The sequence below is a fragment of the Danio rerio genome, chromosome 11 (genome assembly GCF_049306965.1).
Source record: "Danio rerio strain Tuebingen ecotype United States chromosome 11, GRCz12tu, whole genome shotgun sequence".
Lineage (NCBI taxonomy): Eukaryota > Metazoa > Chordata > Actinopteri > Cypriniformes > Danionidae > Danio > Danio rerio.
The window spans coordinates 12,876,514-12,889,969 of NC_133186.1; the positions used below are offsets into that span (position 1 = coordinate 12,876,514).

The 13,456-nt window shown below is 38.1% G+C and overlaps 2 protein-coding genes across 4 annotated transcripts in view; both read right to left on the reverse strand.

Annotated features, from left to right (window-relative positions):
• The window catches only part of zgc:174354, a 90,236-nt gene that overhangs the window by 65,564 nt on the left and 11,216 nt on the right, over positions 1-13,456 (reverse strand).
• Positions 1,589-9,418, reverse strand: zgc:91850. 3 transcript variants are annotated; one of them, XR_012387053.1, is made up of 13 exons: positions 9,101-9,418; positions 8,800-8,899; positions 8,616-8,691; positions 8,290-8,378; positions 7,874-8,013; positions 7,576-7,778; positions 3,499-3,558; positions 3,215-3,331; positions 2,757-2,815; positions 2,604-2,663; positions 2,289-2,377; positions 2,148-2,211; positions 1,589-1,698 (listed from the first exon to the last, which is right to left on the reverse strand). XR_012387053.1 is itself a non-coding variant. In XM_073916516.1 (7 exons), exons 1-7 carry the CDS (start codon positions 9,258-9,260, stop codon positions 7,607-7,609), a joined length of 834 nt encoding a protein of 277 aa, XP_073772617.1. In that variant the 5' UTR covers positions 9,261-9,418; the 3' UTR covers positions 7,509-7,606. The 3 variants fall into 3 exon arrangements, 2 of the variants coding, with proteins under 2 accessions (XP_073772617.1, XP_073772618.1); XM_073916516.1 differs by lacking the exons at positions 1,589-1,698; positions 2,148-2,211; positions 2,289-2,377; ... (2 more) ...; positions 3,215-3,331; positions 3,499-3,558 and adding an exon at positions 8,117-8,213 and having other exon boundaries at positions 7,509-7,778; XM_073916517.1 differs by lacking the exons at positions 1,589-1,698; positions 2,148-2,211; positions 2,289-2,377; ... (2 more) ...; positions 3,215-3,331; positions 3,499-3,558 and having other exon boundaries at positions 7,509-7,778.

The following is a 13,456-nucleotide window of genomic DNA, read 5'->3' on the forward strand; positions in this document are numbered from 1 at the left end:
AAAGTCTGCATCTTTGGCGGCGCGCCAGACAGCATCCCTAAAAAAGCGTGAAGTAAATTGAAATATAATACCTCGAGGAGTGCTGCTTCCAGGTTTGTTACGGCCAAGACGGTGTGCGACGTCTACGACATCAGACAGCTTCTCTTTAAATTGCGGCAGGAGACGCTGACAAACTTTAATGACCTCGAGACGAACATCTTCTCCGCTTCTTTCTTGAATCCCTTGAATCCTCAGATTCCACCTTCGGGAATAGCCTTCTAGCAACGTTAGACGTCTTTCTTGCTCTTCGATACACCTTTCAGCTTTTTTTAAGCCAACTTTCATGGCATTTACGTCCGTACAGATGAACTCGATCGTTTCCTTTAATTCCGCGATCTGCTTTGTATTGACGCCGACTTCGGATTTTATTTCATTTACTATCTGAGAATTTTTTTCCACCAGCTTCTCAAGTGTGTCTGACCTATTTTGCACAAGACGTGAAAGGTCCGAAATCTGGGAAAGGATGATCGTTGTATCTTTTCCCACACATCTGCGTTGTTTAGGGGCTGGTGATTCACAAGGAGTTTCTGGAAGAGATGGAAGTTCGACCTCCGCTACCAGCATAAGTTCCTCAGAGTTAATATTCTGCTGAAGGTAGTCATGTAAATTGTCTGTAATCAATGCGTTAGAAGGGATTTTATCCAACGTTTCGGCCCTCGGCGAACTGCTATTTTGATTAGCCAAGTTAGCATGTTCTGTCTTTTCGGTCTTTCCAGCCTTTTTTCCTGCACTTTTTCTTTTCTCTGACCCTCCCATTGTCGTCTGTAACGGATCGCTATAATATCAGTTCAAGTTAACTTTTAATATACACTTTGCGAAACGTTAAACAGGTCAGTTTAAGTAGTTAGGATTGCGGAGCTCAACGAAACGCGTGCGATCAAGAAGCCATCTTGAAAGCGTCCGGTCTATTAAAGCATTAGTTCACTTCTATAAAAGTGAGTTTTCCTCCACTAGAGGTCGCTGTGATGATCAGATTCTCCACAGCTCTGATTCTCTCAGCTCTCGCCGGGTTCAGTGGCGCGTGCCTGTAATCCAACCCAGCAAACATTTGGACGTCCGATTACCGCTGAAAAGACGTCGCTCCGTCACGTGTCGTCCTGGTTGAAAAGTAGTGCCAAAATGAAAATCCAACCGACGTCTTTTACGTCTTCTGGCCGTGAATCGCACGTCTTTTCTACACGGTCCCTGCACGTCAAAATATGTCATGTTCTGGACGTTTTCTGGTTGCTTTTAAAACATGTTATTTCTTTATAATAAGTGTTTTAATAGCCTAATTATACATATAAAATAATCAAACTTATTATTTAAAGCTGTGAAATGCAATCAGGTCCAATTTCAGTCCAGTTATACCTAAACGTCTTTATAGCATTGTAATCACGTGTAAACCATGAGTAATACATTATTTAAGGATGCAATAGTGTTACGATTAAGCAAATTATTTATTGTGCATATAGTAACAGATGTACATCACTGTTAAACAGACTCATCTAATAAGAATAAATAAAACAACAACACAGAAATATGGACAACACAAGTGAAATGTTTTTTTAGAGTCTTTATTTCTAATATTCTCCAGCTCTTCCTGGAAGGTGCTTGCTGTGTTCCTCCATTGCTGCACCTTTTTCTGTGTCTGTAGCATCTGGACTCACTTTACGGCATCTGAGGAAGGAGAATATGATTTTGTATGATCCTAAAACTAAAAACTTACAATATATCAAGAATTACTGTCATGTTTCATGAATGAACAGCAATGTGCAGAGCAATATCTAATGTCAATACATACATATTCCCTACTACTCGTCATTTTACAACTGCCCATATCCACACATCCACAGTTTTGTGACAAGCAAAGACTGTCATTCATGGCTTACACTAAAATTATCATTTAATATTTTCAGTCTGCTTGACAGCCTGAGTCTGTACAAACATTTTAAAACATCTGAACATTAAAACAGGCATGTCTATAAGGAGACGTACAATGATGAATGACAGATGAAATCTATAGTTTTAGTTATATAAAATGCTGGGTTAATTGTTGGGGTAGTAAAACATATTTTCCTGAAATATTGTGCAGAAATAAACACAAACAATGCAAGATAAATATGTACCCGTTTATCACTCTTTTAATCAGGCTCGGACAGAACATCCACCAACTCCGGACAGTTGCTGAACCTAAATGTGACACCAAAATCACAGTCAGAGCGATCCAGACAGACAGAGACACACATTCTGTCACATTTAAAACTTACACAGATCCAGTTCTTCTCTTTAACTTTGATAAACACTTCACAGGATCTCACTCTCAGAATCCAGTCTCTTAACAGAACATGTAGACCTGCTGGAGTTCACAATGACAATTACTGTAACAGAGCAGCAGCTAACATCAGGCTCATGATGACGTGAACTTTTCTAGTTGCAATTATTTACTAAAGCGTTTATCAGAATATGCAGTAATAAGATCACAATACTCACCACAGGTATAAAACTAGCTCTAGGTTTGCAAATGTGAACTCATACACATTATACACCTAAATAAACTTTTAAGCATTCAACAAGTTTCTCACCTACTCTGGAGTGTCCTCAGGGAGTGTGATGACAGAGGATCATTTGCACTGGAGACAATTCTACAGACAAACAAAACAACAGTGAGAAAGGTAATAATTCAATTATTTAATGAACAGAAAATAAATAAATGCAAAGCCTTATATGATTCTTACAGTCGGCCTGGAGAAAGAGTCTTGAATTCTCTCTGACAGATGACTGATTGTTATTGACCCTGCAAGACAAATTTGAACCTTAATGCAGTTTAATTAATTTACAGTACAAAAACTATTTTACAGGAGCAGTTAAAAGAAAAGTGGTTAGACTTTACCTGTTAAACCTCCACATGAGCTAATAACACCTACATGCATATATTTACCATTTTATGTTAGTGTAAAATATTAAGTAAATAACTTTTTTTATATACATGCTCATGAGTTTTGCTCTTATTGTTAATGACAGCCTATTAATGTAGGCTAAAATAAATCATTAATACTGGTATTGTAGTAAATGCTGGAGACATATCTACAATAGCATGATACTGTATAGCTTTTTGTTAGGTTTTCTAACAAATTCGTGCATTATTATCATTATTAAAATGTTTTATTTCTACACTATTCCACTCCAAACTCACCTGAAATGGTCATTTTCAGCTCTGACTGAACACACAGCAGGTGGATGCTGGAAAACATGTTGACCAGCTGTCTTCGAGGACCAGTGTAGGGAACCCCTGGTAAACTGCACCAGATTGCTGTAATAACATGACATATTGCCCAAACCTGACTTACTTTTAGCATAAAGGCTAATTTTAGCCTAATCAAAGCAACGCCACATCGCTACTGACAATGTGCATCATTTATTTCAGTTCCTTCGAGTAAAACTCAATAATGTTATTAAACGAATACAAACTGTACTTACACGGTAGGAGATTTGTGATAATTGTCCATCTTTTCGCCGCGTCCTCATGTTCTCGTGGTGCTGAACAAAACCGGAAGAAAATGAGATTTGAAAACAGCGATGTTTGTCATATCGCGAGATTTGTTAGCGTTAGGTGCAAAAAATAAATAATTGCATTATGGTTTTAGAAACAGTGACTTTACTATCCTTTCACCGCACAGGACACTTTATGAATGTAATTGGTCAGTTGACAAGATGTAAATAAAAGTGATTTCTGTATTTCATAAAGATAAATCTGTTTTTAATGAGTTTAGATGCCTGAAATCTGTCCACGAACCCACTTGGGACACACATATATTAAGTGTATACCCAGATGTAAGTGCAATACTTTTTAATATTTCATAATTTCAGCAAGGGTATATGATGGACTATAAATGCACGTGTAAAGGACGTCATTTTTGGACTTAATCAGCATGGTATATATTAAACTACATGTACATTAAATCGTAAATACACGCAACCCCAAATATAAATAGACATGTTTAAATGTATACAAGCATATATTAATGCATTTTACGACATGTTGTGCATTTGTGCCGTGCGTTCGCGACGAATTTTGGCTGTGGAAAGCACGTCGCTTTCAGACCATCAGTACACAGTTGATGCCGTCGCAGAGCGACATCTTTTGGCCGGGGAGAGCACATCGTCGTCCGACCAATGTTTACTGGGAAGCTACTGGGAGGCTGAGGCTGCGGATCGCTTGAGCTCAGGGCTTCTGGACTGCAGTGGACTATGTCGATCGGGTGTCCGCACTAAGTTCGGTATCGATATGGTGCTCCCGGGTGAGCTCGGGACCGCCAGGTCGTTTAAGGAGGAGTGAACCGGCCCAGGTCGGAAACGGAGCAGGTCAAAGCTCCCGTGCCGATCAGTAGTGGGATCGTGCCTGTGAATAGACACTTCAGTTCAGCCTGAGCGACACAGAGAGACGCAGACTTTTACATTAATTTTTTTTTTTAAACTTTGATTTGTCTTTCTAACTGTAAAACTGAAGAAATAAAGATTTAGAGATGTATGATGACTATGCATTATTAATAGTAAGTAATAATTAAAAGTTTACTAGCAGACTTCAAAAAGTTTATTTGTAAACAAAAATACAAAAATCATCTCAATTTCATGTCTATATTTTAAAAATATGCCTTAGACAGAAATATATTGAATTTAATTGAAAATATATCAAATTAAAATATATATATAGAGAATAATTTTACTTTAAACATAAATGGCACATTATAATTTTTGACCCCATCAGAAACAAAAGTAACACACGGGTAGGTCACAACCAGATTTACTGGCTTCATCATGTTTGTTTTAATTATATCTGACTATGACATTGTTAATTATTTTTTTAATACCACCTGATATTGACGGCGAAAAAGCTTCCAGTACAAAATGGCATTTTTATTGATGAATTAGTTATAGAGTATTATGCCAAATGCAGTTTTAATCTAGAAAGTTTTGTTTAATAACATAGAGGAGGGGGATATATTTAAGAAATTAATAACACTTAAAAATAGTAAAGCAACAGGGTTAGATAATATTCCAGTGCAGTTCCCTCAAAGACTCCCTAAATGCGTCACTCCGATGGTTAAACATATTATCAATTTTTCTATTTGTCAAGGTAAAGTTGAAAAAAGCAAGAGTTATTCCTCTTTTTAAGAAAGGTAGTAGGTTTGAGGTTAATAATTCTAGGCTGGTATCAATTTTGAGTGCTTTGTCAAAAGGGAGGGAAAAAGTTATTTATTAGCACATTGAAAAATATTGTTTAAAATGTGACGTATTGTAGAGTTTCAATCGGGTTTTAGGAAAATAATTCCACTGATTCAACAGTTTCTTTTATTTAACAAATTATATAAAGAGCGATATGGATAAAGGAAGTTAAGTGGGATGGTTTTCTTAGACCTGCAAAAAGCTTTCAATACAGTCGATCACAGGATATTGATTTTAAAAGTAAAGGCAATGGGTTTTGGTGTTTTGGCCTGTAAATGCATGAAGTCTTACCTTAAAAACAGATGTCAAATAGTAGATTTAAATGGTGTGTTTTCAGATTATTCAACCGTTTCTTATGGGGTTTCACAATGCAGTGTTTTAGGTCCTTTGCTTTTTTAATATACATCAATGATTTGAAAATGGCCTGTTCAAAAAAGCTTTTGTTAAATGCGGATGATGCAGCAATAATTGTGTCTCATGAGAGGAAGGAATTTATTGAAAATGAAATAAACAAACTGAGGAAGTCTCTTAATGGTTCAACCTTAATAAATTGTCCTTACACTTGTGTAAACCAGAATTTATTTTATTTGGTTCAGCTGCGAAACTGAGAAAATGTGTCAGATCAGAGGTAAAAGTAGAGCATCAAATTAATGAACCCAAACATGAAGGGAAATATTTAGGTTCCATTTCAGACAGTAATTTGACAGGTGAGAAGATGGCTGTTATAGTCCATTCAAAAGTTCTAAAATTAAGTTTTTAGCAAGACAGACAGAGCTCTTAGATTTTCAAACTTTACAAATATTGGCTAGTGCATTAGTGCAGTCATACTTTGACTATGCTGCAGTCTTTTGGTACAGCAGTAGTTCCACAAAAATGAAAAATAAATTGCAGACGGCCCAAAATAAGTTGCAGAATTGTTATCAAAGTACTTCCACACACACATTTAAATAATGAATATTATAGTCAAATTAATTTATTAAAAGTTGGAAAAAGGGTCACTTTTCTGAAATTGGTGATGGTGTTTAAGATTTTAAAGAAAATGGTCCCAAAATATTTACTTATTAAGTTTTAGTTAGTGAGGTACACTGTCATTCTACAAGAGCGAGTAGCAGGGGTATTTGTCCTTGTAGAATTAATAGTGAAACAGGTAGAAAGTCTTTTCTGTGTACTGTTGCTTGGAATATACTGCCGAGGAGTTTTAAAGAGATTCAATTTGAGAGTTTTTAGAGAGGAAATTAAAAAATGGCTGTTTTACGGTTGAAGTTGAGGATTTTTGTTGTGCTGAGTTTCTGAGCTGATGATGTTTGCACTTTATGATTTGCTCGTTCATTTTTTAAGAATATCGATGACCTTGATGGAAATCAGCCTGTGGCTTTATTGTGTAATTTATCCTCGACAGTTTTTAAGATATGAATGTCAAACTGGACTTGTTTGTATATTTTTGTTAAAATTGTTAAAATCAATCAATCAATTTATTCATTCATTTTCATTTAGCTTAGTCCCTTTATTAATCTGGGGTCGCCACAGCGGAATGAACTGCCAACTTATCCAGCATATTTTTTACACAGCGGATACCCTTCCAGCTGCAACCCAGTACTGGGAAATATCCACACACACACACACACACACACACACACACACACACACACTATGGCTAATTTAGTTTATTCATTCACCTACAGCATAGCACATGGGTTTGGAGCACCCAGAGGAAACCCACATGAACACGGAGAGAACAAGCAAACTCCACACAGAAATGCCATCTGGCCCAGTCGGGACTCCCACCAGCAGCCTTCCTACAGTGAGGCCATGTGTATATATATATATATATATAAAGATACATTATTTTTTCCCTTAATAGCTACATTTTAAAGAAATCTATTTGCTTAAGTCAGCTGAACAGTAAACAACAACAGCAATAGAAACCACCAAAGGACACCATATGAACACAGCCAAAATGACTTATTAGAGCATGCACATCTTTGTCATTCCAATGGATTTTTAAAAATATGTACATGCCGCCTTTTCTTCCATGTTTCTTGAACTTTTCCCCTTTATGAGGAAAACTATTGAATACTATAAAAGCTGTTCAGCGTTTTATTTTTTTCTGATTAACATTAAATAAACTTAAACAAAAAGTTTTAGATTGTGAGCAGGACAGCACACTGGTTCTCCCGCAGCATGTTTGTTCATCATTTCTATCTTAATGTGTTGATCATTTTCTTTTGTGTTTCTGTATTGTGTGAAGGTCAACCAGTCCACAGTTTATGCTGCTATAATCTTTATTCAGTTTTATTCATAAACTATGTACAATATATACACTGTGCTCACGTCGGCTCCAGGTCTCTTGGGTGAAGGTCTCTCAGTGACGTGGTCTCTTCTGGTCTCCGTGCGTCTCTGGTGGAGATGGGGAGCGGGAACGTTTCCCTCTGGCGTCCTGGACTGAAGATGCTGCACCAGCTGAGGAAGAGGAGGACAGCGGCTTGGTCTGGCAGAAGGAAGGTCTCTTTTTCTTCTCAGCAGCATAGGCCTCACTGAACAGATCGAGCGCAAACACACACAAGCAGACATAATGTGAGATTTTCACAAACAATAGAACATGCTGCAATGCCAAGTACAGTTTACTCACGCGTCTATGATGGGAATGACGTATTTGCCGCTGCCGTCCATCATGACTCCCTTTCGGTTTGGGTCGTCCACCTCCAACAGGAAGCTGCGGGGAATCCCTGTGCTCCTCCGGATGCGCTTAAGCGGAGCAGAGCTGCTGCCCTGTGAATTCATGAGTGACAGTCAAACGACAGAGCAAACAATCTGACTGATGGAGACAAGAGCTCATGTTCACAGCAACCATAAGCTTAGAAAACCCAGTTACCCCTTTAGAGGGGCAGTGCCTAATGTGGTGTCCTGGGATCCCACAGTGAAAGCAGACATAGTTGGGTGGAAGAAGCCCAAGCAGTGTCATGGCCTCACTGATGAACATCAGAACCATGAGAATCAGCTTTAACATTTCTCACAAACCAAACCTGTCAGTGTCTGAACGCTCACCTGCTGGAGTAGTAGCACAGACTGGACTGGTACATCACCGCTTTTAGCTTGTCCTCCTCTGATGCCTTTGCTTCAGCCAGATTCTCAGTCTGTTTCACAGGCATTTGCACATTAAAATTTTATTTCACTGATTTGCTCTAAATAAACACCCTCAAATCTCCCTAAGAAGCTGTGTGTGTTTGTGTGTGTGTGTTTGTGTGTATTGTTGTTTGCTTTACACTGTGTATTGATATTCTGCACTACATGTCATTATGACGCCTCAAATGCAAACACTGCAGTTCAATACAGAGCAGCACAGTGGGGTGAATTAATCATTTGTTCAATACCTTCAACAGCTGCTCCAGTGAGAGGAGTGAAGAATCACCTGTTTGAGAAGATTTAGCTGATGGTCCAGCTTGATGTCTGCAAAACAAAACAAAGGAGCTTGTGTGACTAAAACACCACAGACAGACTCAAACTCTTGATATAACATCTATCAGAGGACGATTGCGCTCATTTCACATGACTTACCCAACAAATCTTCTGTTGGAGGACTTCAGTCCAGCCGCAGGGACCCGTCTGATGATGACTGATGTGTTTTTGGGGATGAGAGCATCATCATCTGTGTATTCTGACAGCAAAATAAAGTTTGAATATAGTAATAATCATTTACCATAGTATACTTTGAGTGCCATTAGCATTTTAAAACACTCAGAACATCACTATGTGTCACCATCAGAGTCATGATAACACATGTCAGCTTCTACAAGTCTGTCTGATAACACATCTAATGTTAGTGTATTATAGTTTAAGTGGCTTTTCCTCATCTCACCTTCATCAGTTTGGGCTTTGCTGATCTTCAGCTGGCAGAACTTCAGCCTCTCGCGCCTCATGATCTGCCGCTTCAGCTCTCCCACAGTGATGTTGAGGCCCTCAAACTGGAGCGAGTCGTAGGTGAGTCGACTCTGAAACCTGTAATGAACACAAGACATACTGAACACAAACCACAGTGTGATAACAAGGGTCAAACCTGAATGATGGGAGAAGCAGACGATCAATCGATGTATCCAACAATCAATAATATCAATAATCTGGGAATCAGTTGCCACGAAGGACGCCGAGATCAGATGCCAATGACAGAGCGGAGTTCATAACAACACAAAAAGAACCGTTGCCATGGATGCTGACGATCACGTGACGAGGCGCCGAAAAACTTCCGCGTTATTTTCTCATAAATAATAGTGAAATCATTACTATGATAATAATTAAATAAACAGCAGAACAGTTGGACATCTCTGAATAAAACACAGCTGCGTTTCCTTACACGAATGATTCTGGCCTTTGTAAAGAGTCGGGCGAGTCAATGAATCAGTGATTCGTGGCTGAATGAATCACTCAAAGCTTCACTCGATTAAAGCGGTCTCTTGCTGCCACCTATTGGCGATTTGTTTTTTCGTTTTTAAAGTAATTTAACAATTTTTTTAAAGCCACCTTCAAATTTATTTTCTACAAAAGTTTATTTCCGTGTGTTAAAAATGATTTAAAACTCTCTAATCTCATCATTTCCTGATGCGTTTATAATGTAAATCCATTCATGTTTGCCTTTGATCTTCATTACGTGTTAAAATCAATAAAATATTAAAGTTGCCTCATCCAAATCCAAAGTTTAGTTCAAAGCTTTATTATACAGCAATGTGTGTGTGTGTGTGTGTGTGTGTGTGTGTGTGTGTGTGTGTGTGTGTGTGTGTGTGTGTGTGTGTGTGTGTGTGTGTGTGTGTGTGTGATTGTGGCAGTGGATTACAGTGAATGTAGAAGTGATCAGAAGTGTGTGATATTTATTGTTTCTGATAATCAAAAGAACATTTTAAGAGTCCAAAAGATTTACTGCCTGATGAAGCCTGTTATAATGCAATTATGATGACCCTATAAATGTAGAATGGTCAGAACAATAAAAAATTGGGGAAAGAGATTAATTAGTATTTCTCCTCTTTTTTTTTGTATGTGTAAGTGCTCCTGGAAGAAAAGTCTGCGTCTCTCTGTGTCACTCAGGCTGCACTGCAGTGTCTATTGTCAGGTGTGATCCCACTACTGATCAGCACGGGGGATTTGACCTGCTCCGTCGCCGACCTGGGCCGGTTCACCCCTCATTACACGACCTGGTGGTCCCAAGCTCCCCCAGGAGCACCATATCGATACCGAACTTAGTGTGGACACCCGATCAACATAGTCCACTGCAGTCCAGAAGCCCTGAGCTCAAGCGATCCGCAGCCTCAGCCTCCCAGTAGCTTGGATTACAGGCGCGCGCCACTGCACCCGGCGAGAGCTGAGAGAATCAGAGCTGTGGAGAATCTGATCATCACAGCGACCTCTAATAGAGAAAATGATAAATGATGAAGTAAAGTTGACTTTTTATTGGTCTTATGGCACTGTTTGGATAAAAATAAACAGCAGTACGGTCCCAAATAAAATATAGTTATTTAAACTAAATACTATAGTATTTTAGAACCACATAGTAAAGTTTATTGTACTGAATAGTTAATCACAATGTTGTGCTATTTAAAGGCAACTGTGGTGCAGAGTCGGGTTGGAAGAAACTCCAAGCATTTCTGTTTTCGCAAGGTTAAGCTGAAGATGATGATTATTCATCCAGTGTGAAATGTCCGACAGGCAGGCTGAGATGCGAGCTGGAACTGAGGGATCATCAGGGTGAAAAGAGAGGTATAGTTGGGTATCATCAGCATAGCAGTGGTAGGAGAATCCATGTTTCTGAATGACTGGTCCTAGAGATGTCGTGTAGATGGAGAAGAGAAGTGGCCCAAGAACAGAGCCTTGAGGTACCAGTGTTTAGATGCTGTAGGTTGGACACCTTTCCCCTCCAAGACACCCTGAATGATCTGTCAGAGAGGTAAGATCTGAACCATTGAATAACAGTGCCTGCAACGCCCAGTGACTCATATATATTATATATATAATGATTAATACATATAGAAACAATATTTTCATAACTAAATTATTTATGATTTGCCGTTTAACAGCGAAACATCTCGTCAAATAGGCCACAGTTCATCAGGAAATGAAAAGCTTTTAAATGACAACAGAAAAGCAGTTCAGCAACTAACATTCACTCATTCAGTGAGTATCTCATTTATTCATTCATTCATTCACTAATTGAATCAACACTTTTTCAGTCACTAAATATGGTGTCAGATGCAGATGTGGCCTCTAGTGTAATCCACAGTTCATATATTGCACAATGACGCTAAAGGCCATCATATTATAAAATACTGCAGGTTGTTGGTTGCAGATTAATAATCACAAACATAATTTTTTAATCATAAAACAGCTAAAACATATTTAGTGTCAGAGAGGACAAAGTGGTTTTACTTTACCTTTTATCTTTAATATTAAACAGCTTTTTAGTCTTTAGACCAGATTAAATAACTTGTGGTACTTGTATAAACAATGTTCAGCTCAGGATCAGTAATTCAGCATGATGTGCTGCTAAAGCTGAAACAGTCTATCAATTTATGCCACAGATTGTGTGAGATTCTGTCGAGTCTTATAGATGTTAAAAACACTGATGGAGGTCAAAACCGCATCTGACACCACAGTTAGTGGATGAGTAAGAGTAAACTGAATAATAAATATGTAACTCAGTTAATGATAGTTATTCACTGCATGAATGAATGTTAGATGAGGAACTGGTATTTAAGTGGAAAATTAAAACATTAAAGCTTTACTTTTTCAGAGATTCACTGTTTGCACAATCTTAAATGGATAGTTCACCACATAAATATGATTGTGCCGATTATGAATTAACATTTTTGGGTCAATTATCCCTTAGCTCACATAAATTATCCCAGAGCATTATTTCAGCATCAATGATCATTCACAATAGTCACATCACAAGAAATACAAGGTTGAGTCTGGATTATAATTTAGCGTTTGCGTGTGTTTCTGAGGCCTGCGACTGTAAAAGCTTTAGGTCTAATAAAATGCATAATTTGTCATTTTAATTGCAAATCATTTTATTTAATTAAAAAAATGAAGACAATAGCAGTATTATTTTACATTTGATTATTACATTACTGTACCTGAATACTGTTAGACTCGTTGAAAAACAACAAAGCTCTGTTCATTTTATTTCAGAATTTTATATTGTATTTATCTCTGCTCGTAGATTGTTTGTAATGTTTTATGCAGATGCACACCTAATATAAACAAATCACCCATTCTGTAATATGTTTTTTACAGCTATATGTATTATGATACAATAAACCACTTTTACTGTAGTAAAAAAAACTAAAGTATACTACAGTATTTATTACATTTTATTAGTTGATACAGAAAACAGAATGTTGTGGCACTCATAAAGAGTTGTAAAGGCTAATAAATATGGTATAATAATCTTTAGTTCAAAAATACTATGTTGATACTAATTACTGTAATTTTTTTATTTGTGATCATACTGCTGTTTAGTATTATCTAATGTCATAAGGCTATGAAGTCAGTTTTTATTCATCATTCAGTTTTCCTCCACTAGAGGTCCCAGTGATGATCAGATTCTCCACAGCTCTGATTTTCTCAGTCCTCGCCGGGTTCAGTGGCGCGCGCCTGTAATCCAAGCTACTGGGAGGCTGAGGCTGCGGATCGCTTGAGCTCAGGGCTTCTGGGCTGCAGTGGACTATGTTGATCGGGTGTCCGCGTTAAGTTCGGTATCGATATGGTGCTCCTGGGGGAGCTCGGGACCACCAGGTCGTTTAAGGAGGGGTGAACCGGCCCAGGTCGGAGACGGAGCAGGTCAAATCCCCCGTGCTAATCAGTAGTGGGATCGCGCCTGTGAATAGACACTGCAGTGCAGCCTGAGCGACACAGAGAGACGCAGACTTTTACACTAGTTGTTTTTACTCTGATATATCTTTCTAACAGTAAAAAAGAAGCAATAAAGGTTTTGAGATGAATGACATGGCTGTGTGTTAATAATTAGAAATAACTAAAAGTTTGGTTTTTTCGAGTGATGGGTTGCAGCTGGAAGGGCATCTGCTAAAAACGTGCTGGATAAGTTGGGGGTTCATTCCGCTGTGGTGAACCAACGGGACTAATCTGAAAAGAAAATGAATGAATGAATAAAAGTTTATTTGTAGATTAGACATTTTATTTGTAAACAGAAATACAGAAATTATCTCAA

Bases quoted from the DNA above. Each gene is read 5' to 3' on its own strand.
- zgc:91850 (XM_073916516.1), bottom strand. From the start codon at position 9,260: ATGTCTTGTGTTCATTACAGGTTTCAGAGTCGACTCACCTACGACTCG. The intron at 8,900-9,100 runs GTGAGATGAGGA...TTTTGCTGTCAG, and splicing joins CAAAGCCCAAACTGATGAAG to AATACACAGATGATGATGCT. The intron at 8,214-8,289 runs GTGAGCGTTCAG...GATGTTCATCAG, and splicing joins CTGTGCTACTACTCCAGCAG to TGAGGCCATGACACTGCTTG.